At 44.4% G+C, this 15,435-nt stretch overlaps 1 protein-coding gene across 1 annotated transcript; it reads left to right on the top strand.

The window, feature by feature from the left end:
* Positions 1-7,006: 7,006 nt before the first annotated feature.
* On the top strand, positions 7,007-7,954 carry LOC138520355 (olfactory receptor 5V1-like). Its single transcript, XM_069632769.1, has one exon. It carries the CDS (start codon positions 7,007-7,009, stop codon positions 7,952-7,954), a length of 948 nt encoding a protein of 315 aa, XP_069488870.1.
* Positions 7,955-15,435: the final 7,481 nt, after the last annotated feature.

Raw genomic sequence — 15,435 nt, 5'->3', positions numbered from 1 at the left:
GGATGAGTGGTGGAGAGATAATAAACCCTAAAAGTGCTGTAGGAGGAAGTCTGCCCAGAAGGGCACAACAGGTCCTCCCAGGTCATTGGGAAATTGGAAAGCCAGAGCCAAAGGTCTTTCACTAGCAACACAGGGGGGAAATCTGTGGCGTATGGTAGGAGGGCAAAAGATTTTGGCTGCACGAAAGGAACCCTGAATAATGGGGGAAGTAATATTTGAGCCAGGGTGCAGGAGGGATCTGATTTGAATACTGATGCCAAGGTTCAGGAGAGACCAGTCATAAACCCTAGAGCCAACGTCCAAGAAGGCCCTGTTGAGAATCCCACATCAAAGGTCTAGGGGAATTGTCATGAATCCTGAAGTCTAATGTCCAGGAGGGACCTGTAATAAATCCTGAAGCTCACAGTCCAGTAGGGGCCAGTCACGAATCCTGAAACCCAAGGTAGAGAATCCTGTTGTTAATTCTGAAATTCAAAGTCCAGCAAACTGACCAGTTATGAAGTCTGAATGGAACCAAGGTCCAGAAGGGTGGCTGTTGTGAACCCTGAGAAAACCAAGGGACAAGTATGTTTTTTTTTTTGCTTTAGAATAGCAATGGACTTTGAGTAGTTGGCTTGTGAACTGTGTGCTTTTGCCATTCTTTGGAACTTCATGTTGCTAGCTTAGGGCAGCTAGGAGGCTATAGCTTGATAAAGTTTAGGTTTGACACTTTTCTGTTGGCCAACCATTTGAAGCTTTCTTTATTATAAGTAGGTTGTCCTTGGAGGAGCAAGGACTTATTAGAACAGGTTTTGAACATTTATGCTTTATCACGAGGGGAGAATCATGAGCACAATGAAACACCATTTTACATTCAAAAAGCATTAAAATCAATTTCAGTTTCACAATTTTGCTCTTATATAATAGCATAATATACAGAAGTACTTAGTAAAAATGGATAGCTGAAAATTAAAATCAATCTACAATTCGGTATATTTGACAAATTCCTTCTCTGCTTCCTTGCTTATGTAATAGTCAGCTGCAACTATTACTATTGAATTTGTACCTGGCAGTATCCTCAATTCTTTGAACAAAATGTGCATGGGCCTTCCAAAAGCGTTCTTTCATTAGTACAGAGTTTGTCAGGATGTGGTGGCTAGTCTCGATCATCTTATGGCACAGTCTACAGAGGCGTGCTTCAGCTGGAACATTTTGCCAAGCACCAATGTGGTCCATGGTGTGTAGTATATTTAGACGCAGGTGTAGTGCAAAGCGTTTTAGTTCCATAGTGCATAGTTTGGTCAAGTAGTCACATGGTATATACCATGTGAAACTTTGTATTGAGTATTCTTTATATCTTATTTTTCTGAGAGCGTATCCACATTCATGCCCTGTCCCAGCATCTTGCTTTGTTTTGTATCTTTAATTAATAATTTGGTTCTGTGCTCAAAATGTCTGACTCCTATGAAACTATCAGCATTTCATAAAATTCATTTATGAAGATGTTTTCCTCTGTGGTGTAGTCTCCACTACCCATCAACAGAAATAGCTCTTTGAAAGCGCCACATTGTCATTAATGAGATTGTCCCAAACTCCAGTCTCAAGGCCTCAACCGGTACAGTTTGGAACATTGAGTCGGGTTTCTATGACCCATTCCAGTCAGGCTTGTGCCCCGGTCGGGGCAAGGAGTCAGTGCTAGTCTCTGTTATAGATGACCTGACTGGTTTGGTTGATCAGGGTGGGGTGGGAGCGCTGATTTTGCTTGATTTATCAGCGGCGTTTGACACCATTAACCACCCTTCGCTGATCACCTGTATGTCCTTGGCTGGTCTCTCTCTGGCCAAGTTCTGGCTTGGTTCTCGTCTTTTTTGATGGGGTCCTCCCAGTTGGTGTCTCTTCCCCCTTTCTGGTCTCAGTCTATCTCTTTGCTCTGTGGAGTCCCTCAGGGCTCCTCACTGTCTCTGACGTTATTCAATCTCTATATCCACCACTTTTGAGTATAATCCATGCCTTCAGCTTTTTGTGTTACTCTTATGCCGATGATACTCAAATTATTGTGCAGTTGGATCTAACCCAACTTGAGATGGCTGGTCGATTGAAGAAGTGTCTACAGGTCATTGGTGACTGAACGGCCTCCAGTTGGCTCAAGTTGAGCAGTGAAAAAAAAACCAGAGGTGTTGGGGTGTTGGTGATTGGCACAGCGCTGCCCTCTCTGTTTTGGAACCCTGATTTTCCCGAGCCGGTCTCTTCTATGAATGATCTGGGCATAACAATCTCTGCTTTTCTATCTATGGCCGACACGTTTCGTCCGTCTGCCAGAAAGCTCATTTCAAACTTTGGATTCTTCGCAAAGTTCGTCCTTGCATTCCTCGAAAATGCCAGACACAAGTGGTTTCTTCCCTGGTTATCAGCAATATTGACTATTCCAATGCTCTGTATCTTGCTCTTCCACGGTATCTGCTCCAGCGCCTCCAGTTACTGCAGAATGTGGCAGCCAGGCAGCTCTTCATCCTCCTTTTGGCACCCGGATGACTACGCTTTTGCTTCAACTTCACTGGCTCCCGTGGAGCAGCGTATTAAATTTAAATCGCTATGCTTGGTACATAAAGCTGTCCACAAATCAGGAGCAGAGTTTCTTCAGGCAAAGTTCAGTATTTATAAACCTGCCAAGCCACTTCGCTCGCAAGCACTGAAGACCATCCAGCCCCCGAGGGTCAGGCTCGTTCGAGTGGGCGGTAGTGCTTTTTCAGTGGCAGCAGCAAAGGCCTGGAATCTTTTCCCGCTTTATTTACGTAACATTGAGTCTAACTTGCCATTTCGTCAGGTATTGAAGCCCTTTCTCTTTTATTCTTCTTGGTTTTGGTTGACCTCACTTCTTAGCTTAGCACCAAGATGCCTTCGGGCCTATGTTGCGCTCTACAAATACGATTAAGATAAGATAATATGACAGTTCGTAATAGTTTTCCCTCAAGTTTCTCCAGCCAGCATGCTTGCTTATCTTGTAAGGTTACAAGTTCATATAAGATGCTTGGGCTCATACTTGAGCTGTAAATCTCGAGCAGGCCCTCAATATTATCTCCACCACAGTGCGCTATATAGTGCTTAATGGTCAGCCATTTTCTCCAAGTTTCGGCAGTGATCCTCTCACAGTAGTATGTCAACCTAGGTTTCATTGGTATAGGGAAGGTATAAATATTCAGTTACCCTTTCCATAGGAGCGTTATTTATATGCCACACATGTTTAGAGTTTGTCAGTGTCTGTTTGCCCAAAACCATGATTTTCAACTTGTCCACATGTATATCCATAGCGTTATTAACAGCATATACATCTAAAGCACTCATCGAGCGATGTAGACCAATTTGTTTCAGGTCTACAATTATAATATCTGCACGCTGTTTGTTTTGGTGGAACATTTCTGTATTTACCAAAGACCTGATTTAAATCAGACGTATATTAATTGTATAGGATCGGGGCCAAAACACACCCTTGTTTAAGGTCACAATTTGTGGTTTGGTATTTCGTACACACTCCTGCATGAATCAATCGAACAGAAATTGATGTGTTTGTGTACAGCTGCTGAATATAATGTAGCAAGTTGTCATCTATCCCCCACGCTATACGTATACGCCACAGTAGGTCTCTTGGAATAAGGTCAAAGGCTTTACTGAAGTTAATAAAACAGCAAATTGTGCCTATTTTCGTTTGCTGTTTTGGTGGTTAAGTATTGCAATACACACATGTTGGTAGTTGTGTTATAGTTTTTCCTAAAACCGGTCTGGAAGGGGCTGAGTATTTTATTTTCCTTCACCCAGTGATTAGGTCTCTTTAGGAGACTTGTGGCAAAGATCATTTGACTGGTGTCCATCATTGCTAGCAATCAGCAGTTGTTTGGATCCAACCTATCCCCTTTTTTTTAAAGATGGGAACCAAAACTGATTTACACTATGACTCAGGGATGCTGCCCGATGATTCTATGTGCTTATATAGTTTTGTTAGGATACTGGCCCATGATGCCGGGTAGGCTTACATAACAATGTTTGGGATACCATCAGGGCCTGGTACACGGGAGCTTTTTAGTTTCATTATAAAATGTAATATATTATCCAAGTCTATATACAGATTTGTCAAACTTACTTTAGATTCATCTAGTATGGCCACTATAGCACGGGTTTCGGGATCATAATATAATTTTTCAATGTAAGCCAACCATCAATGTAAGAAACACCATTTAGTTTAGCCCATCCTGATTCATTCGTATTCAGAAGTATTTACACATCCTTCCTGAGGGTTACAAGATCCACTCCAAGCCCAGGTCTAACTGGTATAGAGGTGGAGTGGCCCTTATCTTCCCTGAATGGGTCCCTGATTCCATCATATTCACTCAATCCTACTTCTCCTTCGAATGTCTTCTTTGCAAGCTTTGCGCCTCTCCTTCCCTCTCGCTCAATCTCACAACCATGTATAGAACTCCTGGTATGATCTCCCTCTTCCTCTCAGAGTGGGTCACCTTGACTCTTCTCTTCTGACCTCTGTTCTAAGCTGCTCCTCCTCAGAGACTTCAATATTCACCTAGACTTCCCTGAGTCACCACTCTACTCATCCACAACCTCTGTGACTCTCTTTCCCTCACCATTCTTCCCTCCGGTCCAATCCACTCAGCCGGGCACACCTTGGATATGCTCACCTCAGCTGATATCTCCTTCTCTTACCCTCTCACTAGCCCTCTCTCCTGGTCTGACCATGCTCTCCTATCTTCCCATCTGGTGCTCCATGGCTCCCCGGCTAAGCCTCTGCCTTCACTGCTAGTCTCCTTCTCTGTCATTCAACCTCTGAAGCGAGTGTCAGTAGCTGCTTTTGCCACCTGCGTCATTCCGACCCTCACTCTGGCTATTGACTCCCATGCTGATTCTGCGCCTCCTAACCTTCACCTCTCCGTCGCCTCACCCCTTGATATCCTTGCCCCTTCTAAGATGATCTGCATGAAGCCTGCCTCCAAGTGTAATAGTTGGTATGATTTCAACCTAGCCTTGCTGAAACACAAGGGCAAAGCCGCTGAACGGAAATGGTTGGTTTATAGCACATCCTCTGACAAACTGGCCTCCAAATGCAATACAGACTCTCCATTCTCACCATGTAATGGGCCCAAATCCAAGCCTGCATAAATCGGGCCACAAACAACATGGCTAAACTCTTTAAAATCTGTATGAAGATTGGCAATCCTACTGCAGTCCCCACTTCTCCACTTCCCTCCCAGCCCCTCTGCACGGCCTTGGCCACCTATTTTAATACCAAAACTCAGGGCATCCTGTCCTCTGTCCCCTCTAATAACCTCCCACCTACCTCTGCACCCAGGCCTCACTTGGCCACTCTCTCTCCTAGCCCCTACTCCTTTTCTCCCATAGCACCGGATGAGATTACAAAGACAGTCTGCTCTATGAAATTCTCCTCCAAACCGGTGCTTCCCTGCTCCTCTAGAACTATCAAGGCCAATATTGCCTCTTTTGCTCCCTCCTTGGCTGAGTTCTGTAACCATTCCCATCACCTCTCAAGCACTCCCTTGCACGCCCCCTCCAAAAAAAGCTGTCTGGGGACCGTTCCTGCCCAGCTAACTACACCCTTTCTCCACTACCCCCTTCTTAGGCAAACTCATGAGAAGTTGGTCATCTCCCAATTAATCCATCACACTGAATCTGTTGGCTGTTGCCACGACCACCTGCTTCAGAGCAGCCAGAGGCACAGAAACTGCTCCCCTGAACACCCGTGATGACTTGCTCTCAAACCTCGACTCCAACTCTCCTTCCGTTCTCATCCTCCTTGATCTGTCCTCTGCCTTTGACACAATCAATCATTCCACCCTCATAAATCGGCTATGTGATACCCTGGGCATCACGGAGCGGGCACAGCATTTGTTAACCGCTTTCCTCTTGATTTGTCCTTGCCAAGTACAAAAACGCCCTTTTCTCTCCTCTGTCTCACTCTCTACCTCCGGCGTCCCTCAGGGCTATATCCTCTCACTGTGGCTTCTCAACATTTACCTTGCCCACCTGATCTGCACCTTCTCTCTTCATTTCCAATGCTATTCTGACAACACAGAGCTCTCCCTTAAGCTTCCCTCCTCTTCATACTGTCCTTCCTCTCATTCCCGACAGTCTGACTGCTATTCAGACATGGTGTATTGCTAACGATCTCTGCCTTAACACCAGTAAGACTGAGATCCATCTCATTGGGACTCCTGCCCTCTCGTCCATCCTAATCTCTGGCAGATGATGCAGCACCCTGCTTTAGCCGATAGAAAACAACTCAACGTGCAGCACTGGCAGTCCCACACAGTTCGAGCATCAATGTCGCAGCATCACCTCATCAGATGTCATTGCAACAGGGCAACCTCACTGCAGGATGTCACTCTCCTTTCCCCCAGGCACACCGGTAAGTATTTATGTTCCGTGAATGCTTCGGCTCAGGTAGCCTGCGTTTGGGCCATGGCAGGTGAATGTTATTACTGCATGTGAAAATATGCAGTGAGACAGTCAGAGCTTTAGAGGATGGCAGTCATGTTGGGCAGGGAACTACAAGCGGATCATCTTACAGTTTCAATTGCGATATTTATTAAATACCAAATTTAGCAAGTCACCCTGTGTGCTTTTTAGAATGTACAATACCTATACTCCATTGATAACACTGGTAAGGCATCCATTCATCCACTGTGTTTCTACTGTACATATTTTAAAGAATTGGTTTAAAAAGTTGCCCCTTCATTTTTACATTGCTACATTTGGAGACCTCTAGCATGTATTCAGAAATATAATTTGTCAGTTACTTTGTTTTTAAACTTGTATCTCATGTTGAAATTAGGTTTGCTGCTTGTTGTATATATTACTCCCTCCTTGTTCTACATAAGTGCTACTCAATGATTTTCCATACCCAGGAGCAACATTTAGTTCCTGTTGATCAATTCTTTATTTTGCACCCTGTGTTCATCATTAACATCGGCTGCTCTTCTCTTTCCAGGTAAACTGGGCATAAATCATGGAAATCTTGAACTACACCAGAGTGAACAGATTCATCCTGGTGGGGCTGAGCAGCAACCCTCAGCATCAGATCCCGCTCTTTGTGGCGTTTCTCATCTTCTACATTATAAATCTCCTGGGGAACACACTGATGATAGTGATAATCAGCATGTACAATGGCCTGCACTCTCCAATGTATTATTTTCTTCGTAACCTGTCTTTCGTCGATATCTGCTTTACGTCATCCACAGTTCCCAAGATGCTGATAGATTTCCTGTCGGAGGTGAAGTCAATTTCCTTTGCTGGTTGTGTGGCACAGATGTACTCATTCATTTCCTTAGGGGGCGTGGAATGCATTCTGCTGGCAGTCATGTCCCTGGACCGCTATGTTGCGGTGTGCAAACCCTTACACTACACTGCGATCATGAACGAAAGGGTTTGCATTCTGTTGGCAGCCATCTGCTGGGTGGCTGGTCTTCTGAACTCCTTGGCACATACTGTCTTTACCTTCCAACTCCCTTTCTGCAAGTCAAACCTGATCAACCATTTCTTCTGTGACATCCCGCCACTCTTAGCGCTGTCATGCACAGATACCCATATCAATGTGATTGTGGTGTACGCAGCGGGGGGATCGGTCATCGTTGGGTCATTCCTACTGACTCTCTTGTCTTATTTCTTTATCATATCTGCCATCCTAAAAATCCAGACATCAGAGGGACGCCAGAAAGCATTTTCTACTTGCCTGTCCCACCTGGCTGTGGTCAGTTTGTTTTTTGGGACAGGCGTCTTCACTTACATCCGGCCTACGTCAACCTATTCTTTGGAACAGGACAGGGTGATCCCTGTGCTCTACGGAGTGGTGACCCCAATGTTAAATCCGATCATCTATAGCTTAAGGAACAAAGAAGTGCATAGCATATTGAAAGCAGCAATACAGAGAATGAAAAAGCCCAATATAGGAGCATGAATTCTACTCATGCAATCTCTTTGGAGGTCATTTTGATTAAAGTGTAAAATATATATGGAGCAGACCACAGCCACTAACACTTGCTTATCCAGGGCCCTCTCTCTATTACTTTGATTGGTTTGTGTAAGAGATGTAAAAAGGCATGGGAATCAGAGTTTTCCAGTTTCCAGGCTTTTGAGCATGAATGTATAGCAATAGCAATGTTAATGAGGCACAGTGTTTACCATCAAGTTCTTTCTGTATCTTAATTTCCTTTTTGCTGTGTTGAATGGAAGGCTTTGGGACTTCAAATGGCAGGTTTCTATCTCCAGTATATGCAGAAAAGGCACTGACTCTTTCCAGTGCATGTGGGAATGTCCAAAATAAGCTTGATCAATGTGCATTCAACTCTCTGACTGAATTCATAAAAAATATCTGCAACTTTTAAGGGTTTGAAAAACCAGAGGGTGTTTCACAACCTAATCCATGGGCATCCCGTACTTAGGTGGCCAGGGAAAGGCCATCGCTTTTGGATTCTGACTCTAGGGGTGGACAAGTGAGGGTGGATCAACTGGGTAGGGGGTCCTCGTGGAGTGGGAGAGAAGCACCCAATGGTGAGGCATGGTATCCCCCTTTTTCCACAACCCATCTAACCGCTATCCTTGCTTATTTTATGGGAAACTACAGCTCCCATAATTCCTCCCTTCTTTACAGTGACCACACCATTGAGCGAAGGAAGATGAGGAATAAGGCCAGAAGGATTACTTCTACCAACTTTCAATGGCTCTGTCCCTGTAATCAGGCCAGGCAGAGTCAGGCACGTAATCTTAACCATGCACACCTGTGACTTGTTAACGCTCCCTGTCAGGTTAAAATGTGGAGCACACAGACATACCTTGAGCGAGGCTGCGTACGAGAAGGAACAGGTCTGTCGGGGCTGATGCGAACTAGGCGAGGGAAGCTACAAGGCCAAGAAGATGATCGACCATTGCAGGGATCGAGAGAGAGCAAGGCGAGAATTGCACACTTTAGAGATGCTGTAAGCGTTTTACAGTTGAGACCGAGTGAGTGGGAGAAAGAAATCTTCCAGGTACAGGGAATCAGCCTGTGAACCTCCCGGTCTTGACTGCAGCATGAAGAGCGTTGGTGAAAGGATATCAAGTAACACGAACAGTGAGTTATCTCAGGCAACAAAAGCCTGGTTTGTGTTAAAAAGCAAAAGTGACTACAATGTAAAAGTTGAAGGTTGCGCGTGTGCCGATAAAACGTGTTAGTAAAAGGACAATTGCTGAAATGTTAAAAGAGTGAATACAGAGTAAAAGAGTGATCCTGTGAGGCGAAATCGCACATTCAAAAGTCTCTGTGAAATGAAGTTGTGAACGTACTAACGGAAATAAAGTATCCACGAACCTGAAAGACAATTGAATAAGTGAAAAGCAAACTGTGTGAACGTTGAATATGCCAAGAGGGCAAAATATATTAACATTGAAAGAGGCCAAGAGGACAAACTAAAAGAGAAGGTTCTAAGAAACTACAAGTACCAAGAGGCATTGGTGTTGGAAGATTGTGAATTGTAGAATTGTATAAGAAACAACAAGTACCGAGAGGCATTGGTGTTAGAAGATTGTGAAATACAGAATTTTGTAAAGCGAGGTCGAAGTGGTCATGAACAGGTCTAAGAAAAAGCCTTGCAGTTTCGACAGTCTTTGACACTAAAAAGCCACTGATGACAGAATGTGGGGAAGGGAACCCTCATGAAGAAAAATACATGCTCAAGCCTGGCAGAGGGAAGCTTGTTCAACAACTGTGTGATAAAGTGGCAAGAGAAAGACAGGCTCGAGCCCGGAAGAGGGAAGCTTGAGTAGAACTGTGTGACAAAGTAATGTACAGGGAGTGCCAACCCCTCCCCCTTCAACTTATATATAGATAACATGGTAGGAAGGTCAAATAGCTAACTCTCCTGTCCATCATTGTGGAAATCAGGATTAGATTGCATTTATTAAAAGTAAAAAGCACATTAGAATAATGGATTGCTGCACACACTTGGTTTGGGGTGGCACGGGAAATGAGGGGCACGTTTATATTATATACACTCCATAGGTGCTACAGGAATAGAAGAAAAGCACAGTGTCAGATAAATATATATTTAAAATGGATACTCAAATGAAAATGGTTTGAAGTCCTAAGCCAGGTGTGGGGAACTATGAACCATGCCAAGGATTTTGAGATAAGCAAGAAGGACTGACGCACATATTTTGGCAGCATCTTGTAACAAGATAGGAGGTTTGGTAGGTTAAAAATGGAATTAGCAAATAAATCAGACAAGAATAAGATAAGATAAGGCAATTAATAGAAGCTTCTGAGAAATGTATCTGTGTTCTTGAGCTCTTGTGGAGAACGTGTACAAAGTCTGTCGTATCAAATGAGTTGCAAAGATCAGCTGTATTATTTGGTACCATAAAATAAGAGGATATATTCTATAACAGTGTTGTGTACCATAAAACTTGGCATAACCTCAGGAAGTAGATAAGGTGCAGACATTGACACATGAATACTGTAATTGGCTGGAGTTGAGTACTTTCATAGTCTTGTCCAGCCAAGTCTAAAATAGGCACATTCATTTTGTGTTGCAGAACAAAGCTGTGAAATCCAGTTGTGCTACTGTGGAATTATTGTGCATGTGTGATACAGTTATCCAATGGTAATGAAGGGATGTTTGCACTTTCATTAAATTATCCTATCACAGCCTACCATTTACAAAGGGGCTAATTTGCATACAAATGTGGCGTAATCTTGGAAAATCTATAAAGATAGGTTGGAGGCAGATATGCATTTTTTTTTTTTGTTTTTGTTTACAACCTCAAAGGTTTTTACAAAAAGTTGCTAGTTTCCGTTTAAATCCTTGGCAAGCTACGTAGTGACACCTCTGTCAGAGAAGAAGGAGCAGTTAGAAGAAGAAGGAGCAGTTAGAGTGATGGTGGATTTTGATGGATTTGAAGTATGCTTAACGTGCCACTTTAGGCTGCAGAGACTTTTTTTAAGAGCCACATCTAGGAATTTGGCCGCTGCCCTGGACCATTTGGCCGAGTCTCCTGCTATCATTTGACACCAACAAGTTTCTTCATCGAGGCTCGACGACGGGCCGCTCAGTGGTGTCAAGAAGGCGTGCCTTTCCACTTTTAAAGCTGGGCATGACATGAGGAGGTGGCGGATTGATTCCACTTTGTTTGATGTTGCACAGAAACGGCAGTCTTGGGTCGGCGCAAGTGCTCTGATGTAAAGAATTTCTCTTGTAGGAAGTAAATGTAAACAAGCCCGCATGAATTTTTTTCCTTAACTCCTATTCCGGGAATCTCTCACAGTATTTTAATGGGACTTTCATCCGGTTGTGCGATGTCGGTAGATGTTTTAGCATTTTGTAAGACTGGGTTTTTTCAACTGAGTTTATCCAGTCTTGTTGCTCGAGTTTAATCTTTACTCGCCCTGGATTGAGTATTAGAGTTTTTTCATCGCACGCTACCTCTTCTAATTTTGCTTGGATATTTGCGATCCACTCAACTAGTGGTTTACAGGATCCCTTGTCGATCTCAGAGGCGACAACCTGGAAAATTGGAGGTGAGTCAGGGCTCAGGATTTTTCGATACAACTGTGGAGCACTCTGAGTTACCGCCACCGCTAGTGATGACAGGCCCAGGTCTATTCTAATCGCTGGCATCGGCGCTGCTTTTGGCAAACCTAATACTGATTTCCAGTATGGACCTTCCAGCTGAGTCCATAGTTCCTCTTCCAGAGTCAAATTTGCCGCCATCCCATAAGTTACGGCAGGTACTACTTTGGATTTATAGAACAGGATTGTCGGGGTCCACGAAAATTTCCCAAACTTTCTGTCTATAGAACGTGCTTGTGCAGTTAAATTTCTCATTTTGTCCCAGAGTAATTTTTGTTGCAAGTTCTCATTTAAAGAGTTGTCGAGCTGGATTCCCAAGTATTTGTATTTGTTTACTTGCTCAATTTTTGAGTTTTCCATGGTCCAGGAGTTGTTAGTTTGTTGTTTCCTCGCTACTTTAGTCCATGTTAGGATTTTGGTTTTTGATATATTTACTTTTAAATTGTTACTTTCCATGTACGTTGCTAGGTTTGTTAGTTGTCTTTGTAGGCCTATCGGTGTCTGGTCCATAAGAACCAGATCATCAGCGTACCACAGTCTTGAAACCTGATGAATGCCTACTTTCGGCGGAAAGGATCGCAATGTTCTTTCTGAGACTTGGAAGTCTCCAATGAATGCTATAAATAGCACTGGTGCAAGAGGGCATCCTTGTTTGACCCCACGATCGGTTTGGATCTGGTCCGAGAGCGTGCCTTGCCGGCTGAGGCGGACCCGTAACGATGTTGAGGTGTGAAAGGCTATTATGGACTTGAGTACCGGGCCTGGGCAGTTCCACGTTGTTAGCTTCGACCAGAGTCGGTTCCGGTCTACCATGTCGAACGCTTGGGATAGGTCCACCATCGCCAAGAAGACCTTAGGCACTCCACTTTTTACTTTTGCTTTTATGATGTTCAGGATCAAAAGGTTTATTGTTGTTCCTGCACCTTTTTGGAAGCCGGTTTGGAAAATGTCTGCCGAGGGAGAATTTCTGGCCCAGTTCTTGAAATGAGGCAACAGAAGCGACGCAAAGATCTTGCCGATGATGTCAAGGAGCACTATCGGTCTATAATTTGCCGGTGCGCTTTTGTTTCCTTTCTTGAAAATTGGGACTAGGACTGCATCCGTCCAGGTTTCTGGAATCTGCCTCTGGGTTTGGCAGTGCTTGAATAGTTCACTGATGGCACAGGCCCATTCCTTCGGATGTTCCTTGAGATCTAGGTTTGACAGCCCGTCTGGGCCTGGAGCTCTCGATGCTTTTAAGTTTGAAATTATTCTGGAGATGCCTTCCACTTCCGTCAAGTTGATCCATTGGTTTGTGTTCGACAATGCGGTCCGTGGCTCCTGGATGAGAGGCGCCCGGTATAGATCTGTAAAGTGCTGTATCCAGCTTTGTTCGGTTACTGAGTTTGAGATCAATGGTGCGATTTGGCCGTTAACAGACTTTAATAGTGTCCAGAGGTCTCTGGTGTTTCTTGAGGCAAGGGAGCATAACATGGCTTCTGCGTCGTTCTGATACAGCTTTTGTCGTTGTGTCTTTAACCATGATTTATAGGATTTCGCTAAGGTGTCATGGGCGGTCCATAGTGCGGACGTTTTCATTTTTACTGCCAGTCTTTTTGCTTTTTTTACTTCTCGCCGTTTTTCGGCCACCGTGTTGTTAAATACTCGTGGTTTCCCATTGAAGGGCACTTTATGGGCCAACAGCAGGGATGTGTATTCAGGTCTTATTGTCTCCCTAGCTTCCCGGTCGTGAAACCTCTTTAGGTTTTCCCGGAAAGCTATGATGTCTGATGGAGTGAGCCGGAGACGGTTTTGTTGTTTGTTTGTCTCCACATCTGGTAAGTACTCAGGTCTTTCGAGCAGGGCTCCATTCCATGACATCTGAAGCAAGTTGTGGTCGCTTTCTGTCGTTTGTTCGACTCTATAGTCCACGAAATAAGGGATGAGGCTTTCAGAGATGAATATGTAGTCCAATGTGGCCAAAGATTCAAGCCTTTCCCACGTTGGAATTTGGAGGCCACAGTCACCTAACTCCACCGCGTTGTAGAATTTTTTCGATTTCATTAGGTTTCCCCACGCTCGGCCCCTTTCGTCGGCTTGGTATATGGCCGTTTGTGCTGCACTCTTCGGTAGGTCGACCTTACATTTCGCGTTCAGGTCGCCACAGATTATGATGTTTTGAACTTTCCTGTCAATCGTTATTTCATCAATGCTTCCATCGGCTATTTGATTACAGAAGTCGTCAGTTGATATTCTTTCTGGGTTCCAGTATAGATTTAAAATAGCCAGGTCGGTGTTTACCCAGGCCTCTTGGATGTGATTGTAGTGGAGCCAAGTAGCTAGTGACGCCAGTTAACCATAGCTCGCTGTGAGTTTGCCCTTTGGGGTGAGTGCTGAACCCACTCGGATGGCAGTCAATATGCCCGCTGAAGGTCGGCCAACGTTACTTCTGGTTGCTGGGGATATTTCAATTGCGTACCCGTCTAAGGATGGTTTAGCCGTTAGCCAGGTTTCCTGCAGACAGATCAGGTCAAAACCAGCCAAATTTAGGTTGTTTTTTTCTAGTTAGGTGACGGTGTCCTCTGGTGTTCCACAATGCTATTTTTAGGGTGCTGTTGTGGCACTGGGTTAATGGAATAGTGCTCATCTTTTTGACTTCAGAGGAACCCACCGGTCGTTGCTATTTTTTTTGTTGCTGGGAGAAGGTGTCTGTAAACCATCTCCATGGTTTTGAAGCAGATGCTTCTTTAGATTCTCTTATTGTCAGAGTCGGCCATCTTTTTGTGTCGGAGTTCTCATGTTGAGTCTCGTCGCATCTGTATTTGCTGGTACTAGATGCTGTGGTTCTCCGGTTCCATTTATTTGGATATTCTGTCTCAACTTTCATGCCCTCCTTCTCCACTATCCTCTCAGGTTGTCTAGAGTTGGTGGGTGGGCCTGCCTTGCCACATCGGATCTCCGAATGCTCTCTATTTTCTCTCTCTCTAAATCCCAGGTCTGTTTTAGGTTTGGAGAGCAGTTGAATTTTGAGCCCTAATCGCTGGAGGTCTTTTATTATTTCCGGAGTGATTACACTTGTCGCCTTGTTTCTGATGTGACGATAAGCCTTGGCTCTATGTTCTCGATGGTAGGGCTCAATTAACGTGAGATCGTCAGATGTTATATGTCGTCGGTTTTCGGTTTTTCCTAAGAGTCTTAGCACTGTTCTTCGATTGAGGACCATGTAGCTCTCTTTTGCAGACGTTTACTCTCATTTAAAGAGCGCTGAGTCTGCCAGATTCAAATTTTTCCTTGTTTCTGCCTCACGTGTTCTCGTGGAGTTCTTAAATGAGTAGACTCTGAGTCTCGACTGACGTGGATTCTGACCTGATCTCTCTTCCCGTTCTCTCTTTGGTCGATCCTCCTCGGTTTCGTTTAATTTCTTTGCCGCTTCTAGGGCTGCGCTTGGGGAGTTTGAGCGCGTCCTTTTCTCACTGACGCCCTGCTCTCTAGATGGGCGCCCAGTTTCTCCCATAGAGGCCCTTATTTCATGCTCCGTTGGGGGGACCAAGGGATATTTTTGGACGGTCACTGTTTTTGAGATTGGCGTGGTGACGGTAGTTTCGGTTTCCAGATGCTGAGAGATGTCCATTAGGTCAGAGGACGCGTTTTGGTCATCACTTATTATTAGTGCCATGGCTTGGCTCTACTTTTCCTGTATGTTGGACGGTATCGATCTACTGTTGGTATGTTGATTTGATAGTGTTTGTTCTTTGTTATTAGAGCTCAATTGGGGATTTGGTTCTTTGAAGGGTTTTTTGCCTTTCTTTTGGGACCAGTTTTTGACTGCCTGGTTACTAAGTCCACTGATGTGAGC

This window comes from Ambystoma mexicanum, chromosome 13, assembly GCF_040938575.1.
Source record: "Ambystoma mexicanum isolate Mex_15411 chromosome 13, UKY_AmexF1_1, whole genome shotgun sequence".
Lineage (NCBI taxonomy): Eukaryota > Metazoa > Chordata > Amphibia > Caudata > Ambystomatidae > Ambystoma > Ambystoma mexicanum.
This window is presented reverse-complemented; position numbering and strand designations above follow the sequence as displayed.